The following is a 17580-nucleotide window of genomic DNA, read 5'->3' as shown; positions in this document are numbered from 1 at the left end:
ACTTTGCTTTGGGATTGTGAAGAACTCTAATAACATCACTAGTGTCATAGAGCATCATATTTCTCCCGTATTTAATCCGCAGTTTTGTTAACTGATTTAGTCGTTCTAAAAGGTGAGTGTACTCCTCATCTCTTTCTGTTAATAGCTAGCAAGCCAACTAGTCAGACATTTTTGCTTAGATTATGCCCAAGTAAATAATTTTGAGAATTCTAAAATTCTGGATTTTGTATGAAACTAATACCCCAGCTTACAACTATGACAGTGGAGACCTTGGCCCAGGATTTTAGAACTTGTGGTAAGTTTAGAAGTAATTAGCAATTACTGGAACAATTCTAAAATGATTCAGTTAATTAGCAGACAGGTTACGACTGACTAGAACTAAAAATAATTATATTTTGGCATTACTTTACTTTGGTATCTGTTGTCTACATGCTCACATTGGTAAGTACAATTTTGTTTGTGTTACGTTTTGATTTTGAATGAATTCAACTTGTCCAGAGTTATTCAAATTGTGATGGTGACTGCAAAGTCTTGAGCGTCAAGCCTATATCGCCTGACGAGTCATTTAAGGTCACTAGATCTTGGAAGTTAAATACTTACTTAAATCAATTTTAAGTAATAACATGATCACGAAGACGAAAGGAATGATCATTAATATAATATGCAACACTGCTTGAGTATCATAAGATCAGAACGAATTATGGTACAAAACAAGCCAGTTACAAATAAAAAAAAAATATTTTCATTTGAGAGTTAAGTACCATCAAACTGTTTATTGAATACTTCATATCTGTTACATAGATATCACATGCTTATACATGAAATTGAAATTCAGTCGCAGGAATATTACATAACAAATATTTTCGAAACGTAAGCAGATATTCTGAACACACTGCAAATATTAGTTAGGATAAAACCCATCCAGAAGTTAGGAGAGAGAGAGAGAGAGAGAGAGAGAGAGAGAGAGAGAGAGAGAGAGAGAGAGAGAGAGAGGCTGGGGGCGGTAGTTAGGTGTGTTGAAAAGAGAGTGAGTAATTAATAAAAATGGCATGGATTACATAAAACTCATGATGGATCATGCATACAGAAAGATACAATAAATATGCAATACTGTATAAATTAGACCTGGGATAAATTCTTTTATTATACCCAACACAGAACACTACAGTTTATGGATCAGATATTCAGACAATAAGATAGACTTGAAAAGTCCCTTGATAACTACTGAACAAATTTTATACTACAATGGAATCTAAGAACAAGCCCATTCAGGTTACCTCTATTACAACGAGCAACAGAATTTCACTCTATCTTACGCAAGCAAACTTTGGACGATTGAGCTACGAATAAATTCAAGTCCCATTGTGAGACTATAAACATTGTTTGAATGCTATCCGAATATTTCTTTTTCTGTTTATGTGTGTGATCGACAGCATTCTGCTTCTGAACAATGTGAGATGCCGAATTTTAGATGAACATCAGACATCGCGTAAAAAGGCGTTTTGTTACACTTTTGTGGGCATTTTCTGCATCTCTGTCAGTAAATCTGATTGGGCGCTATCTTGTGGGAAAAAACACTTCAACACCTTCTTACAGGCACAACGATAATCTTCAGAAAACATGACGAAACTCACTGGGTTAAATATATACTGCAAGATGAAGATTGTCCGGCAGATCCTAGAGAATAATGTACCTAGTGATAGAGTGCTACCTATGATCATGGGAAAATAAGTGACTGTCTGCACTATGATATTTGCAAGAGCAGCCCTCGCCACTACTTCCTGCCACTGGGAAATAGGAGGTCTGTTATTAAGCCCGTGGTCTTGGCTACCATCACTTCCATTTCCTCGTTTCAGTCCATGAACCTAAACGAAGAATGAAAACAGATCAGTATTATTGCCCATGCGCTGAAACAGAAGACAAAATATGGTAAGCCAATTTATTTAAGTTAGTATTTCTACCATATTAAGTTTCAAAGACAAATCCTGCGGACACATAGCAAGTAAAAAGAGCTTTTTGTTTCACCTTGCAGAAGACTATCATATACGAAGCGTATATCAAAGTGAATGGAATCAGGATATAAGCCAGGATATAGGTTATTCTCCAGGACTTTTGCAAATTTGTCTCCCCTTCTGCTATTTTATAGCGATATGTCGAAGGATCTGGCACTCCAATAACCTAAAAGATACGAATGAGCTCAGTTGACTTAAATCTTTATTAATTCAAATTATGGTCAGATCCTGTATAAAAACAATAATAAACAGGCAAGAATATGTGGAAAATAATGCAATAGCCGACAGCTCCAGTTATCTTAGTGGGTTTGTTAAGCATAACTTTCTCGTACTCTCTCTAGAGCAAAATAATTCATTTTAACCAAACGTCAGACAAAATTTCCTGGGATAAAAGGAATTGAAACTTGATCATATAGCTGCTACACTCCCTTCTAGGACCAGCCAATCTAGAGACAGTGAAAATAAAGAACTAATGAGGCAGAAATACCAAACCTTCCTTAAAAGCTTTATCAAGAAGAATGTATTCAAAGTTGATCAAATTTTATATCTGCGAGTCAAGTGATGGGATGCAAGAGGGATTCATAGATTTACATATGTGTAGGCCTAGGGTTTTTGATTAATAATATATTGCCTATGGAATGTGGAGAATAGTGAGAAGCAACGACCTGAGAAAGCTGATGAATGAGTATTCTATGGGTGACGTGAGATAAAAATGCTTAGTTGGACAAGTCAATGTACTGAGTTTATTAACTCTTCTCAAAGTGCCTTTGTGAAACTGGATGCAGCTAGAATTGCGAGGCGTTAACGAACTGTGTGTTCGTATGTGCGTGTGCGCCTCTTTCTGTTAATAATGTTGAATACCCGAGTCTATGGGGGATTTTGATAGAGGCGTCTTTGAGAGAAAGGCAAGATGCCGTGGCGCTCGCCGGGAGTTTTTTATTAAGTGTGCTTAAGTGTCCGGTTGCTTGGGTGAGTGTTAAGATTACTTTAGCCAAAGAGCGGTTTATTATCTATTTGACATTTTTTATGATGATATCCAATCTTTAACCTATGATTGTTAATCTTGTGTGTGTACTTACTGGGATGTGTTCTGTGTCTTTGAAACAGACGGTTCTGGCAGAACTGGCAATGGAGGGGGACAAAGAGTTCCCAGAGGGGTGTAGACTTTTTTGGGTGACTAATGGTGACTATACCATTACTATCAGACATTTTACTGTTCGGGGTTTTTGAGTTAGTCTGTAAGGCTTGATTACTTGATTGGTTAATTATTTATTCATTGTTAATAAATGTTAATGTTATGATGCGACTCTCTCATTTTCATTACCTGTTAGGATGGAGAGAAAGAGGTGTCGGTGCTAGAGAGAGAGAGATTGCTTAGAGAGAGAGAGAGAGAGAGAGAGAGAGGCTGTGTGTAATACTGTGTGTTGGTTTGCCTTCCGTTCGTGCTACACGCTTACCTAATGTAATGCGGGAATCTCCCCATTACAGAATTTGGTGGCTAGTGGTGAAAAAAGTGGTATAAAAGAGTTTTTTTTATGCCTAGGAACGCCAATGTAGAGATATGGGTGACCAGTTAGAAAATAAAGGGGTTATGGGATATGGCTTAGCGATAGTTTTCGAACGACAAAGCCTTTGTGGGATTGTGGAAAATTGTTAAATTGTTAGATCTCGGTTGCTAAGTGAAAAGGGGTAGAGAAATATCCGTCCGTGGGATGGGGGATGAGGGAAGGATTTCTAATGGAGTTACGGGAGATAGTGAACAGTGCCGTTGATTTTTTCTTTTCTCCCTTTTTGGAAGTTAGCCATCGGTGACACAAGTTTTTTTTACCAAGGGTGAATTTGAATTTGTTTTTTCTCTCCAGCTGGTGTGAATATTTTTTTAATATCTCAGTTCGTGACTTAGAGTCATTGTTCGGGAACGTGTTTGAGTTTCAGCTATTTGATGCTGTAGAGAAACACATGGGAGAATTTCTTGCACTGTTTTGAATGCATACGTAATGGCACTACATTTTTTCTCTGGATATTTGTATTTCAGAAATTGTGAGTTTTCTTGCACAATACATTAGTTGTATTTGTGACAACTTTGTGAGAGATAGGAAACTTGATTAGTTTTCTAGTGGCCTATGTCGTAGTGCACATGGAGAAGTCTTGGCTAAGACATTTTGAATTTGGAATTCTGTTATAATGAATTGTGGCACATTGGTGATTTTTTCTAGAATTTTCTAGACACTTTTTATTCGCCGAGTTTTTGCCCTTTATTAGCAGTCATGCTAAATGGAGAGAATTTTATAGTGTTTGACTATAACGTTGAGTTATTCTCTGGAGAATTGGAGTTATATTTGGAGGTATATATTATTTTGGAGTTATAATTTGAGATATAATATATTTAAGATATATTTTTGGCCATTTTTGATATTTGCCAATGTGATGAGAGCTATGTTTAGTTCCATTATATTGCAGCCATCTTTGTTGCAAATGGAGACACATATTTGGAGATTATGGGGCAATATTTGTGAGTGTGTGAGCTAGATACCTTGAGTGCACATTTTTTTGGGAGATATATTTTTTGGAGCCTTGTTTTATTCCACATGGAGTTATTGGGTAAATAGAGGTAATATTTTGTATTTGCCGAAATGGAGGTGATTATTCTTTATTCCGGGAGTGGTATTGTTTTTTTATTAACATATGGCTATTGGAGAAATAAGAGAGAAATATAAGGGGGTTGGTTATTAACCAAAGGGAGGAAATATTTTTATAACCGGAGTGGTGTTATTATTAATATGGTGAAATATATGGAGTTGGAATTAATCTTGGCGGGTGACCTTTTTTTTGTGGTTATGGAGTTTTTTTTGAGCCAAGAGGAGATTTCTGTGGTTCTTTCTCTTTGGTTTCGTGACTATTTAGAGGCGAGTAGCATTACTGCATTACGAGTCCTATGGAGATGTGTGCATTTTTTATGTTCACAAGTGTGTTATTTTGGAGGCATATAATGGGGCAAAGTCATGTTGAGAGAATAAGTCTTTGAGACAAATTTTTGAACACATTAGTCATATCCTGGAGTTAATTTTGTGAAATGCGCTTACTTCGTGCCGGTACAGACGTTTTTTTTGAGAATCATGAGTTTTCCAAACTTGTTTGTCTGACTGGACAATTTTTATGCTGCTGTTTGAGCATACGTCTGCAGGTGGATTTTTCTGCTGGCAAGCGATGTGATGAACCGTGTGCTGACTTCTTTTCCTCTGATGACGACTGATCAGAATTTTGGCAATGTCTGGAAATGTTGACAATAGCATTTCACGAAAGCGCATGGGTAAGAGTTTGCTTTCTGGCAAATTCCATAACTTTACATGGAGCATTTCTTGCAAAAACGCGGGGGGGTTATGTATATCATACATATATTATGTGTTTTGTGATTGGGGAAACCTACTTGTGATTATCCTTTTTTTTATTATTTTTCTTTCTTTTCCTACGAGAGATATAATTGGGGGATTGAGTTTTAAATAGCATTTCTTTTTGGACGGGAGATGTAATTTGTCGAGGGTTGCTGTTTACGTAAATGGGAGTTTGACATTAAGTCTTTTTGTAATTAGTTGTATGAGCAGTAAAGGGGTTTTTGCTGTTAAACATTGGAGATTTTTACTGATTTTGTGGGTTGTTTAGATATCAGAGCTTGAGAGAACATTTTTTGGGTCGTACGTCATCTTCATGGCTGGTCAGCAGTAGAAGTGAAGAGATGATAACGATAACGCTATGGGGGGGATAGGATAGGGTGAGGGATCGGTTGCAACCGAATTAACCCCCAGAGGGGTCCCCCGGAAGGAAGTCTAGGTTTTGAAGGATGTAAAGTGGGGCTAAATGAATGTATGCGGAGGAAGGATAAAAGAATTGGACAGACCAATTTGTCTTCTGTTATTAATATAGTGATTGTTGTATCATTGTATTGTGATTCGACTTCTGTAGCATCATTATTCATTTATTGTATTTATATTGTTTTACTGTGTTTTGCTTCTGCCTGGTGAACTTATTTTCATGATTTTAGGCTCTAATTGGATCATCCTCCCTCCCTCCCTCCCTCCCTGCAGGGGGGGTCGAGAAGGGGGATAAGACCACGTGCTGTACATTGTTTTTTAGGTGCATTGTGTCAGTAATTGTTAATGTAATCGGGCTCTCTTCCCGATGATCAAGAGTTGCATTATTGCTAATGTTAATTATTTGTTAATTATTGCAGTGAGAGTCTACTTTACTTGTGCAATTATCTTAATCCTAATCACTTATCTTGTCACAAGTTACTTCTCTTGTGTAATGCATATGCATTTCTTAATTATCACATACTTAAGATTAATGGTGGTGTTTGCATGCCAGTATCTATAGCGGCTCGAATACTAGAGTTGAGTTCTCATTGGTCGAGCTGGTCTAGGGCGAAGTTGGGGATCTCGCATTGATGGTTGCAGGGATTCAGCCATACAAGCGCTCTGGTAGTGTATCTGGGAATGAATGTCCTCCTGGTGCTCCTGAATATTTGGAATTGTTGGGTGGTCATTCGCTGCTGATCTTTGGGCGGTGGTAGGGAGGAGAAACGTTTCTTGGGTAATGTGCAAGTTATGTTTCTCCTTTCCTATATGAAGGGTTTCCAGGATTCGCAAATGTCGGGGATCGGCAGTTTGGTGAATAATTTCGATATTAGGTATAATATCGCTACTTTTATTCTTGCATTATGGGCAGTCCAGGCGTGATTATAAATAGTTCCTTCTTCGGCTTGGAGAATCGCATGGTGGTCATGCCGATGCATTAGCCGGGGCATCCTCGGACGGGGCACAGTTAAAGGTAGAACACGCTCGTCTTCTTCAAGGGATCCTGCAGGGGGGGAGGGGGGGGGGGAGGGGGGGGGGCGCTGGATTGTTCCTCATCACCAGGCTGCTTGTCCTCTTCGTTTTATAATATATCATTAAATTAATGTTCTTGTCCTGACTGGTGAGGGTAACGTTTCCCTCGAAGATGTTCTTGAGGGCTTGCTCGTCCTTATACCTCCGGTGGAAGTGCCCTTTTTTAAAAAGCTTGATGGGCTCTGGGATGTTGGGGTGGGGTTTCTGGAGGTACCACTCATTGACATTCTTCGCTATCACAACATCGACGGTGCGATTAGCGTGTCCGTTGTCGACGAGGACCTAGGCCGTGCGTTTTAGTTCGCTGTGTTGCACCAGGAAGAGCAGTGTGAGATGGCCCTCCTGACGAAGGCACTGATGGTGGAGCGCTTATACCTTTCAGGGCACTTGCTCTCTCCGTTTATGCACATACCCAGGTTCGTCAGCTTCGTGTACACGTTCGTGTGGAATCGGGTGTCTTGCTTCTAGACAAGGACGTCGACAAAGGAGAGGCGGTGGTCTTGGTATCAAGCTTTTTTACAAAGGGCATTTCCACCTGAGGTATAAGGAGGACAACCAAGCCTTCAAGAACATCATCGAGAGAAACAATACCTCCACCAATCAGGAAAAGAACCTTAATTTAATGATATATTGTAAAACGAAGAAGACAAGCAGCCTGGTAATTAGGAACAACCCAGCGGCCCCCGCATTATCCCTTGAAGAAGACGAGCGTGTTCTACCTTCAACTGTGCCCTGTCTGAGGATGCCTCGGGAAATACATCGGCATGACCACCATGCGATTCTCAAAGAGAATCTCCTGCCACGTCCAAGAAGGGGTCATTTATAATCACGCCAGGACTGCCCATAATGCAAGAATAAAAAGGAGCGATATTATACCTAATATCGAAACTATTGACCAAACTGCTGATCCCCGACATTTGCGAATCCTGGAAACCCTCCATATAGGAAAGAAGTAACCTAACTTGAACATTACCCAAGAAACGTTTCTCCTCCCTACCGCCGCCCAAAGATCAGCAGCGAACGACCACCCAACAATGCCAAATATTCAGGAGCACCAGGCAGGACTCCAGACATTCATCTCCAGATACACTGCTCGAGCACTCACACGGCAGAATCCCTGCATCCATCAACGCGTGGTCCCCGACTTCACCCCACACTGGTTCGACCAATGAGAAATCAGCTCTTGGATTCGAGCCGCTATAAATACTGGCATGCAAACACTATCTCTTCACTTCTACTGCTGACCAGCCATGAAGATGACCTACAAGAAGGTTGAAACGTCACGATAAGCCAGAGCTATACCAACATTAAAACCAGTTGAATACCAGAGACGACCCCGGCCTGACATTGACCTCGCTTATGGAATGATACCAATACCGACGACAACTCCTGCTAGACCTGGACCTGAGGAACGCATATCCATACACCAATATTCTGATAATACCAGTTTTGGACTAATAAATCCTGTTCTAAATAAAATACTACTTTCAGCATTATTCCCAATATGAATATTGGTCAATTATTAAGAAGTATCGCTCAGCCAGAAAAGCGAGTAATAAGAAAAATAGAAAAGATAATATATAAGATTAATTCGCTGAATTCTGCCATTTTATTCAACAGAATAATAATAATAATAATAATAATAATAATAATAATAATAATAATAATAATAATAATAATAATAATAATAATAATAATAATAATAATAATAATAATAACTCTCAAAATAACCAGTACAAAAAACATATTGTATTTTACCTGGAATAAAGGAAGAACAAACATTACTGTAGAGTAAACCCACGGGGCAACAATAAAACAGTAGATGGCACTAGAACAGTTCAGACTTCTGTAGTTTACAGGCCACACCACTGATATCATCCTACAAAGGAAAGAATGTTAGGGAACTCTAGTTAAGGAGAGACAGGTGCTGCCCATTTAAAGAAATGAGAGAAGCAGGTCACGATGTTGTGATATATTCAGAGAAAATTATATTTCATTAATTTTCTATTTTATTTGTTTTGGTCACAATATTAAACACTTCATGATTCCTTTTATATAAACAGTTTTACATTAAGTGCAATTAATTAAAGTGTTTTACGAAATGTTTTCACTGCTGTTTTAATAATCATTACAACTTAAAACCTATACGAATTATATCATCTGAAGAGGCATATCAAGATTTAATAAATGTGATTAGAAAAACCATCCTCAACAAGAATTTTATTCCAGCTGTTCTTAAGAAACTAAAATTCACATGTGAATGAAGGAATGTTCGTATAATTGAAAATATCCAAAGTAATGAATGAAATTATATTCCTTTATTTAATGATAGTCATTTGAGTAACTAAGGGTTTTTAGGGCATAACATTAGGTTTTACACTAGGAAAAGGGTATGAAATAATCTTAGAACAGGAAATAAGTCATATGACAGAAGGGTGGAAAAACACTGAATTTAGCCAAGCACTGAAAGATTAGATGGACTATGTAGATATCATTTGTTCTGCACGAAAGTTGGCAAAGACAAGGGTGTTTTATGTCTCTGTGAGAAGTGAAAGTAACAACAACAGATATAAATGAAAAGCTGCGATATTAGAAAACTGGTTATAAATGACAAATAAAAAACTAATGTTTGCAAACGATGTTTACTAACTGGGGATGAAAATAAAATCAAGAAGAATGTGCTGCGAATATTTGAAAGTTTTTAGACGAGACAAAATTTTAAAACATGATTGACATGAATTCTATTGTTAATAAGAAAGATGGACAGCTATTTATCACGAATCATGGATGGATAGATGCTGCTGAGCTGGATTAAATGCAATAAATGTCATTATAATGAGGGATTGCTAAAATATAGAAAGGCAGACGAAAGAATTTTAAACGTAGAATATTTGCAAAGTATTGCGCACAATATATTAAATCAAGTTTTTCTGGATTTGTATTTTATACGATTTTTAACTGTTTTCTTGAAGATTTTGCAGTTAAATGAATTCTCTTAGAATCAGAATGTGTACTTTTTATATATAAATTATCTTTATTCAAAGAATAAACAAACTTGCTTCTTTCTTTATGTTTTAATACCATACTGTCCTCTTGAAAATCATTTTCAAGTGTGATTATTACCTAAACACTTACACTTGTTTCACTACTTTTGAAAGTAATTTTTTAGCCTGGTATGGCGCTGAAATGGCGGTGCTGATTTGGCGGCGCTGAGTCGGCGGCGCTGAATGGTCCCCTCCCCAATATGTGATACCAAAAAGATGTTGAAGAATTGAAGTTAACGCAGCGTTTACAAAAGGCCGGAAGAAAATAGTTGGAAAGTCTATGGACGGTATAGGCTTAAATATATTAAGGCATTGTTGAATCTTAGTCAATCCCGCCTTATGGAAGTGTGTAGTGGATGTTGAATGGGGAAAAATTTTGTAGTCATTAAGACGGGGTTGCGTGCAATAGCGTGATGTAAGAAGAATAGAAAGGGTATAAATTGATGAGTAGAGAATTGGTGAAAGTATTAACAACGGGGAAACGATGGATCAGAATACTTTGAAATGGCTCAGGCATTAGGTGATTGGAAATTATGTTAAGACAGGAAAACCTTGAAAGAAATACGGGACTAACATCATGAAACGGTACTAGAATGGATTTATTTTATTTCGTCAGTAATTCAGAATAGTAGCAATTTAGCCGTGAATTTATCTTTTTACAGAGAATTCAGTTTACCTTGTCTGTATTAGTTCTATTCTTACCTTATTAAAGCCATGGTTGAAGATGTTGATAAGTGCGCAGCTACGGCTCCCCTATTGAGGGCAAAAAGGACAATCCACACTTCATCGGGATATTTTGAATGTTCGTCTCTGGAATTTTCAACTAACATTGCTGTTGTAGAAACAGAGCCGCAAAGACAGGCAAAGGCGGAGGAAGATAAGAAACTCATAATGAGTTTGGTACAGCCATTCTTGCATAGCTTCTCAGATTTGTAAATTGAAATTATCATAAAGATGTTTGCTGTTGAAGAGAAGGATGAATAAATTTTTAGCCATTTTGATATAACCTGTAGAACGTTTTTCAAGTATTTTTGGTAGACCTTTATGGTAATGTGCAAGTTATTGATATTCAAATTTTAAAAAAATTCTTAGAAATGAAAAATTTGATTTAAAAATAGCATTCTGTACATTACATTATATGACAGTTCAGTCTACTATTAGCAAAAAAATTTAACTTATTAGATGATCTGTGAACCAAGTGGTTGACAGAGAACAGTACCAAAAATTTAAGAACTCCATTAAAAATCGATACTGTAACGTCCTTTACTCAGGCATACACAGATACATACATTATACAAACACACATACAGACACACACATACACACACACACACACACACACACACACACACACACACACACATATATATAGATTAATATATATATATATATATATATATATATATATAATATATTGATATATATATATATATATATATATATAGATATATATATATATATATATATAGATATATATTATATATATATATATATTATATATATATATATATATGGTATATTATATAATATTAGGTAGGTATATATATATATTTAAATATATATATATATATATATATATATATATATATATAATACCAATATATATACCTATACCTATATTATATAGATATATATTTTTTTTACGTATATAGCGGCCTTGAGAGAGGCTAGATACGTAACGGAAATAATTGAGGGATTTCAAGAGGGAATGCTTTACTTACCGTAAACTGATAGTTATTATTAATTTCTTTAGATGGAAGGTCGCCAGAAAACTCAGCTCGTTACTTAACAGCTATTTATTTACAAAAAGGCCCGTGCTGGCCTGGAGAAAAGGTAAATGATATTGGCCCCCACGTTGGGGCTTATAATCTCATTCAATTCAAGCTGATTTTCATTCACTTGGGGTAATGCACACTTGCGGGCAGAGACGGCACGTGACTCATGGTAATCTGGAAAAGAATCCCAGATTAAACGAGATAAAAGAAAAAATGACTTCTTGCTTTGATTTAATTAATTCTCTAATACTGGGGAGAAGGAACTTTTAAGGTTTCACTGAAGTATGCAATGACTCCATTGGTCTGGGACGATCACACAAGGGGAAGCATGCGGCCATGAGGCAGTGAGAGGGAACAAAAGGATGAATTCCTTTTGTTGCTGGAAATTGAATTGGGAGAATGAGGATCAAAATTATAATAGGTGATAAGAGACTGGCAATATGTTGTTTCACAAGACGTACCTGGATGTCGTGTTCAGTGGCTCTTTGTAGAAAAGCATGGCCCCCTTTGTCTGAGGCCTGGGTCATCGGCGCGCCACTCACACCCTGGGTAGGCCTAACAGGAAGGCAGGTAATTTGACCTCTGTCCGAGATCACGTCTCGCAGCCGACTGAGACAGAATTCAGGTGGGTTGCTTGGGGGTTGGAGGTCAGCTTAACCCCCCACGATCAAGGCAAATCCTGGAAAACAAGCATACAGCCAGCAGAGGGGTCACAGGAAAGAGAGCTTAAGGTATAGGTCTAAGAAGTACCAATCTGTCTACACCCTTCCCTTTTGAGATACGTCCCTACAGCTGATAAAAGACACTTTTCCCCCAACTGGGGAATCCCCTATCTCTGGCTGGCGGGTTTTGGTTCCCGCGTTTCCTAAAAATCAGCTGATATTTCTAAAAGAAAATGGCTGCCGTTTTCCAAATCGAATTAATTAATTAATTGCGGGGTAGACGAACGATCTATAAACGTCACAGCTCCCCCTGTTAAGAAGGCATTCACTCCCTTTCGGGCGTGAAGGTCTTGGCTTAAATAAATTGATCGTCTCGACTACCCAGTTCTCCTACTCCAACTTGAAGTTTTTTTGAGCAGCGATACAGCTAACTACAGTGGCCTACCTAACTTATAGGCAAAGATGCTAAGTGTACTAACTTAATGGAGTAATGTAGTCTAGCCTAAGTAATAACTACGGGTTGTCTTGTGACGACAGTCTACTCTACCCCTAGATAAGGTTACTTGAAAATTCTACTTGCTACTAACCTAATGCCCTGGTACTAAATCATTAGCCTAACCTACTCAATACAGTTAAATGAAGATGCAATCATTCCAGAGTGTGGTACGCACAGCAGTAATGTGTCGCCGGAATTGTTAAAATACATAATGAGAGGTAATGATGCATGGGGATGATGAGTGATTAATTGACCAGGAGGGAAATGCAATGAGGTAATTATATTTAAGTGAGGGTTAGTATCACAATTTCTAGGGTTAGAGGGTTAGTTTACTGGCAGAGATCAGGCTGGCTACCTTTCTCTGGGTAGGTGCCAGGATTACTCTGCAATTGAATGCGACACTAGTAACCCTCGGGCACAGGTGTCAAGGAGAGCATGTGGCTCTTTGGTTAGTTTGTTAGTTACGTCCCTTCTTCTTCTTCTTATTCCTCCAGGACCTGGCTATACCAGTCCTAGGAGTAGACGGAGGCAACGACTCTGGGGTAAGGCCAGAAACGCCGGCAGGAGCTGAGGCAGCGGTAGCCTGAAGGATTTCAGGAGAACACCCTACTTCGGTCTCTGCAGCAACCGTTGTAGAGGTGGAACCTACTGCAGGGGAGGACCCTCACTCCGGCTGCTGCGACAACCGTCGTGAGGGGAAAACTCCAGGCTGACTCCTGGTTGGGCAGTTCCTGGTTTTCCAGAGGAGGTACAAAGGTAAGGTCTGCCGGAGGTTCATCCTCGGGCGACAGAGGTAAGGAGGAATGAGAAGAAGGAACTAGTGATTGGCCATGGGCTGTGGTAAGCTCCAAGCCTGTTGGAGGATCTCCTGTAGGAGGATCCTTGATAAGGTTAGGTGCCAGCGCTAGCTCGGGGCCAGGCGCAGAGGTCAAGTTCGGTGGTGGCTCTACGTCCAGGCTGGACGGAGCTTGGCACTGCTCAGTGCTGCCAAGTGGTACTGGCAGAGAGTTGAGGTCGACTGGACCTGTGGTGGGTACCGGAGGTGCAATACCTCTCAGCGTGCCCTTGGTTATGGGAGACAGAGGGTCCTGTCTCTTTTGGGAGGCTAAGCCTTGTGGGACTTGGACAGTGTCCGCTGCACATAACTTGCTAGGGCACCTAGGCCAATTTGTGGAGTGCCCTATTACGTTACAGGTCTTGCACGGAACTGTGAATGGTCAATCTCCCTCCTTGGTAACGGGGAGACTGTTGGTGGATGTACTTCCTAGAAGAAGTAGAATTTCGGTGACTCCTTGCTTTGGAGTGATTGACATGGGGTTAGGACCCCTAGGCTTTTGAATTGTGAGGGAGACTTCATGTCTTGCCCTAGGAGGAGGTCGTAACCTCCTGGGATGTAGCTTGCAACTGCAAAAGTACATTCTTTGGAGAAGTGAGGTCTGGTGACCCTCAATTGGACGGTCGGAAGGATCAGTTTAATGTGATTGATACCTTCAATGGTGATCAATCGACGTCTATCAACGTTAGCCCCTCGGGGAATTCTGTCTTCCCGTATCAGGGAGACTTGAGCGCCAGAGTCGTCGTAGGCTCTGACGTGGCTTGGCTGATAATGACTTTGGAGGGGTGCGACGGTTATAGGGCCCTTAGCTGGGGGTCCTAGAGAAGAAGGATTAGTAATGGCCATTACGACGGCAGGAATATTGTGGTTCGTGCACCCTCCGTAGTTGGCAGACATGTGACCCTTGCGGCCACAGTCTTGGCAGAAACTTGTTCCAGAACCTCTATTCCGTGGCACTGGATGATAAGGCCGAGATGGCCCCACAGGTTGCGAATCTGCGGAGTCACCAAAGCTGGCAGTGTGCTCGGGCACAGGTGAAGAGTCCTCTCTGGCAGTGATTTGATGTGGGGAGGTTAAGGAAACCTCTGTTGAATCACCCTCGGAAACAAGTCTGGGGTTAACTGGTGGGCTTACCTCTTCCAAAAGGGAGGAGGTAGGCGGTAAAAGGGTAAGAGGCTGAGATGGTGCGGAAGAAATTTCTATCTCGGGCACTGGATCAGGACCAGGCTCGCAAATCGAAAGGATGTCAGGCTGACCAGAGACGGCGGGACTAAGAGAGACAGTGGGTGCAGGGCTGGAAGCTGGCAGAGTGGCTTGAGCTAGGATACTCTCCTTACGGGCCTTCTCCCGCTTGATGTCGAGTTCCTTCTCCTTGAGAGCGAGCTCATGCTTTCGCTCCTCTTCCCTTGCCTTCCTTTCTGCTTCTCTTTCTTTTCTCTCTGCTTCTCCGGCTTTTCTCTGGTTTTCCCTTTCTTCTTTTCTTGCAGGCGCGCGGCAGCCTGCTGCGCCTTTATCCACTGGTCTAGTGCTGGTCCAGTGTAACCAGCCTCCTTGCCCAAGAGTTATGAGGACTCGGAGCCTCTCGAGCTCTACGGCAAAGAAGTCGCGGGAAGCAGGGGAAGACATTTCCCTTAGGCTGCAGTAGAGGCTCTGATGAAAATGAAAATAATGGCCAGGAAGGGTACGGAATGGAATAGGAGTGCCTACTGTGGAAAGTGGCACTCACTTGGAAAGGGGTTCTGCGACGTGGTAGAGAAAAAGTCTTAGAAGACTGGGTGCTCTGTGGCACTTGGGAAGTGTCCCGTAAGTTGGTGGCACTTCTGGATTGGCACCTTCTAAAGAGGTGAAAAAATCAAATGGAGTGTACGGCGTACGTCACACTTAAGGGCGTTCCTAAGTTGGGAGACGCTGGAATGGGCTACCTGTAGGTCCAATACAGGTGCACGGCACTTTCGGAGGCGTTCCTTGGTGGAGTGATCCAAAATGGTGGATACTCTAATGAATTGGACGTTCCGTAGGGACGGACACGCAGGTATAGGGCTACCTGTACGTCTGTACAGGTGCGATGGCACTTCGGGAGGCGTTCCCTTGATTGGGCCGGTCCGAAGGATCACACCGACTTGTACACGGACATTAATGAACTGGGCGTTCCATAAGAACGGACACGCAGGTTTGTCAGCACTTAGGGCTGGTATTGCGGCGCTTCGGGAGGCGTTCCCTTTGTTGAGTGTTCCGAAGGATCACTGACCCTTGTACATGGACACACTAGTTACTTGGGCGTTCCGTAAGGACGGACACGCAGGTTTAATGGCTACCTGTACGGCCTGTACAGGTGCAATGGCATTTATGGAGGCGTTCCTTGGAGCACTGGTATCGTGCTGGTGTGTCCCGGACACTACATGCAGTATACTTAAATATACTGAAGTGAAATGGCACTGCTCATGGCAGAGTGTAATGGTGGAGGAGAGAAAGTAAAAGGTGGGAGTACTTCAGCAGCCAGTCGATGGACAGTGTCAAGAATTAGTGGCACTGTGAAATGGTAAGACCTGACGTGCACTGGTGGTGGCCAGTCCTAAACTGGTAACGACTTCCCTGTCTGGAAGTAATGAATTTGCGTGGCACACTGTGCGAATTGTGCTTGCGGTATACGCAAGTCTTTTGTGATAAAAAATGAACAAGACCACTCGGGCAACGACAGGTAAGGATAATTTTAGAAATGCTCAGTCACTCGCTGAAGTACTCGATAAATGAAATAAATAAATGCTTGCAAACTGCAATGGACACATGCGCGTACGTATCACTCTGTGTAAATGAAAGACACAAGAGACTAAATGTTAATTCTGCATGCTATAATTAATGGTAAGATGTAGTACTCTTGGCTTCGTGAATACTGTGTTCTCTCTCTCTCTCTCTCTCTCTCTCTCTCTCTCTCTCTCTCTCTCTCTCTCGGAGAGGGTGAAAAATGATATATGAATGAACTCCCTTATATTTGAATTGAACTACTAATGTTAGTTTAATATGACGCAACTTGCGTTAAATGATTTACTTACGTTAACGTGGAATGAAAGAATTGCTTTTGATAACGTTTTATGAAAATGATAACGCGCTCGTGGTGAACGATTTTTACGTTAATGTTAGCGGCTTGCGCTTATGAAATGATTTGCGTTTCAATATGAAATTTACAAAGACGCGTTTTACGTTAACAATTCTTGCAAGTGACTCTACTTTTAAGATTTACGTTAACTTTACGTAAGGACAAGTGAAAAATTACGGTAAGGATTTGAAAACGATGTTAGCAAACAATTGTAAATGAGGTTACGTTAAGTGAAATGAAATTTTCGCTCAGCGTGCGAGTGAGCGATGCGAGGTGAAACACGTGAGGTGAGAAGAGCGGGTTAGCACTACGGTGTGCTAGCATTGATGGCGAATCAGCTGATTCTCTGTAAATGCGAAGACAATTTACAACACAAGATTCTACTTTCTTATTCAAGGCGAATTACGTTAATTTCTCTGGCAGGACGATAGATACTAGTACCGAGATCGATATTATTTACGTTAAAACTTTGAGACTTACGTTACTTTGCTTAAATGGTTTAGATAATTCTGAAAGGGATAAAATCATGGCTGCCGCTGTGAGCGAAAACGAAGGCTGGTTGAGACCGCGCAGGCGCGAAAGTGCGCTAAGCTGAATTAGCTGAGAGGTAGCGGTTACCAACACTTGGAATGAAAACTAAGTTAAAAATGGATTCCCTAACATATCACAGACAAAAGAATTGTACACTTCTTTTGCCGTAAACTATTAGTAAACACTCCTAACTAGCTAGGCTTTCTCATACAGCAATAAACCCTGGCAAAGCACTTCCTAGTTTGATC

At 40.4% G+C, this 17580-nt stretch overlaps 1 protein-coding gene across 1 annotated transcript in view; it reads right to left on the bottom strand.

The window, feature by feature from the left end:
- Positions 1 to 1505: 1505 nt before the first annotated feature.
- LOC135199086 (uncharacterized) overlaps positions 1506 to 17580 on the bottom strand; it is a 28851-nt gene continuing 12776 nt past the window's right edge. Inside the window, exons 2-5 of the mRNA XM_064227003.1 lie at positions 10642 to 10900; positions 8654 to 8774; positions 2026 to 2178; positions 1506 to 1865 (exon numbers count right to left, since the gene is read on the bottom strand). Coding sequence (XP_064083073.1) covers positions 1506 to 1865; positions 2026 to 2178; positions 8654 to 8774; positions 10642 to 10900 — 893 coding nt within the window. The remainder of the gene's footprint in view (positions 1866 to 2025; positions 2179 to 8653; positions 8775 to 10641; positions 10901 to 17580) is intronic.

The sequence above is a fragment of the Macrobrachium nipponense genome, chromosome 25 (genome assembly GCF_015104395.2).
Source record: "Macrobrachium nipponense isolate FS-2020 chromosome 25, ASM1510439v2, whole genome shotgun sequence".
NCBI classification, from domain to species: domain Eukaryota; kingdom Metazoa; phylum Arthropoda; class Malacostraca; order Decapoda; family Palaemonidae; genus Macrobrachium; species Macrobrachium nipponense.
Note: the sequence above shows the minus strand (reverse complement) of the source record. Positions and strands in the feature narration are given on the sequence as shown.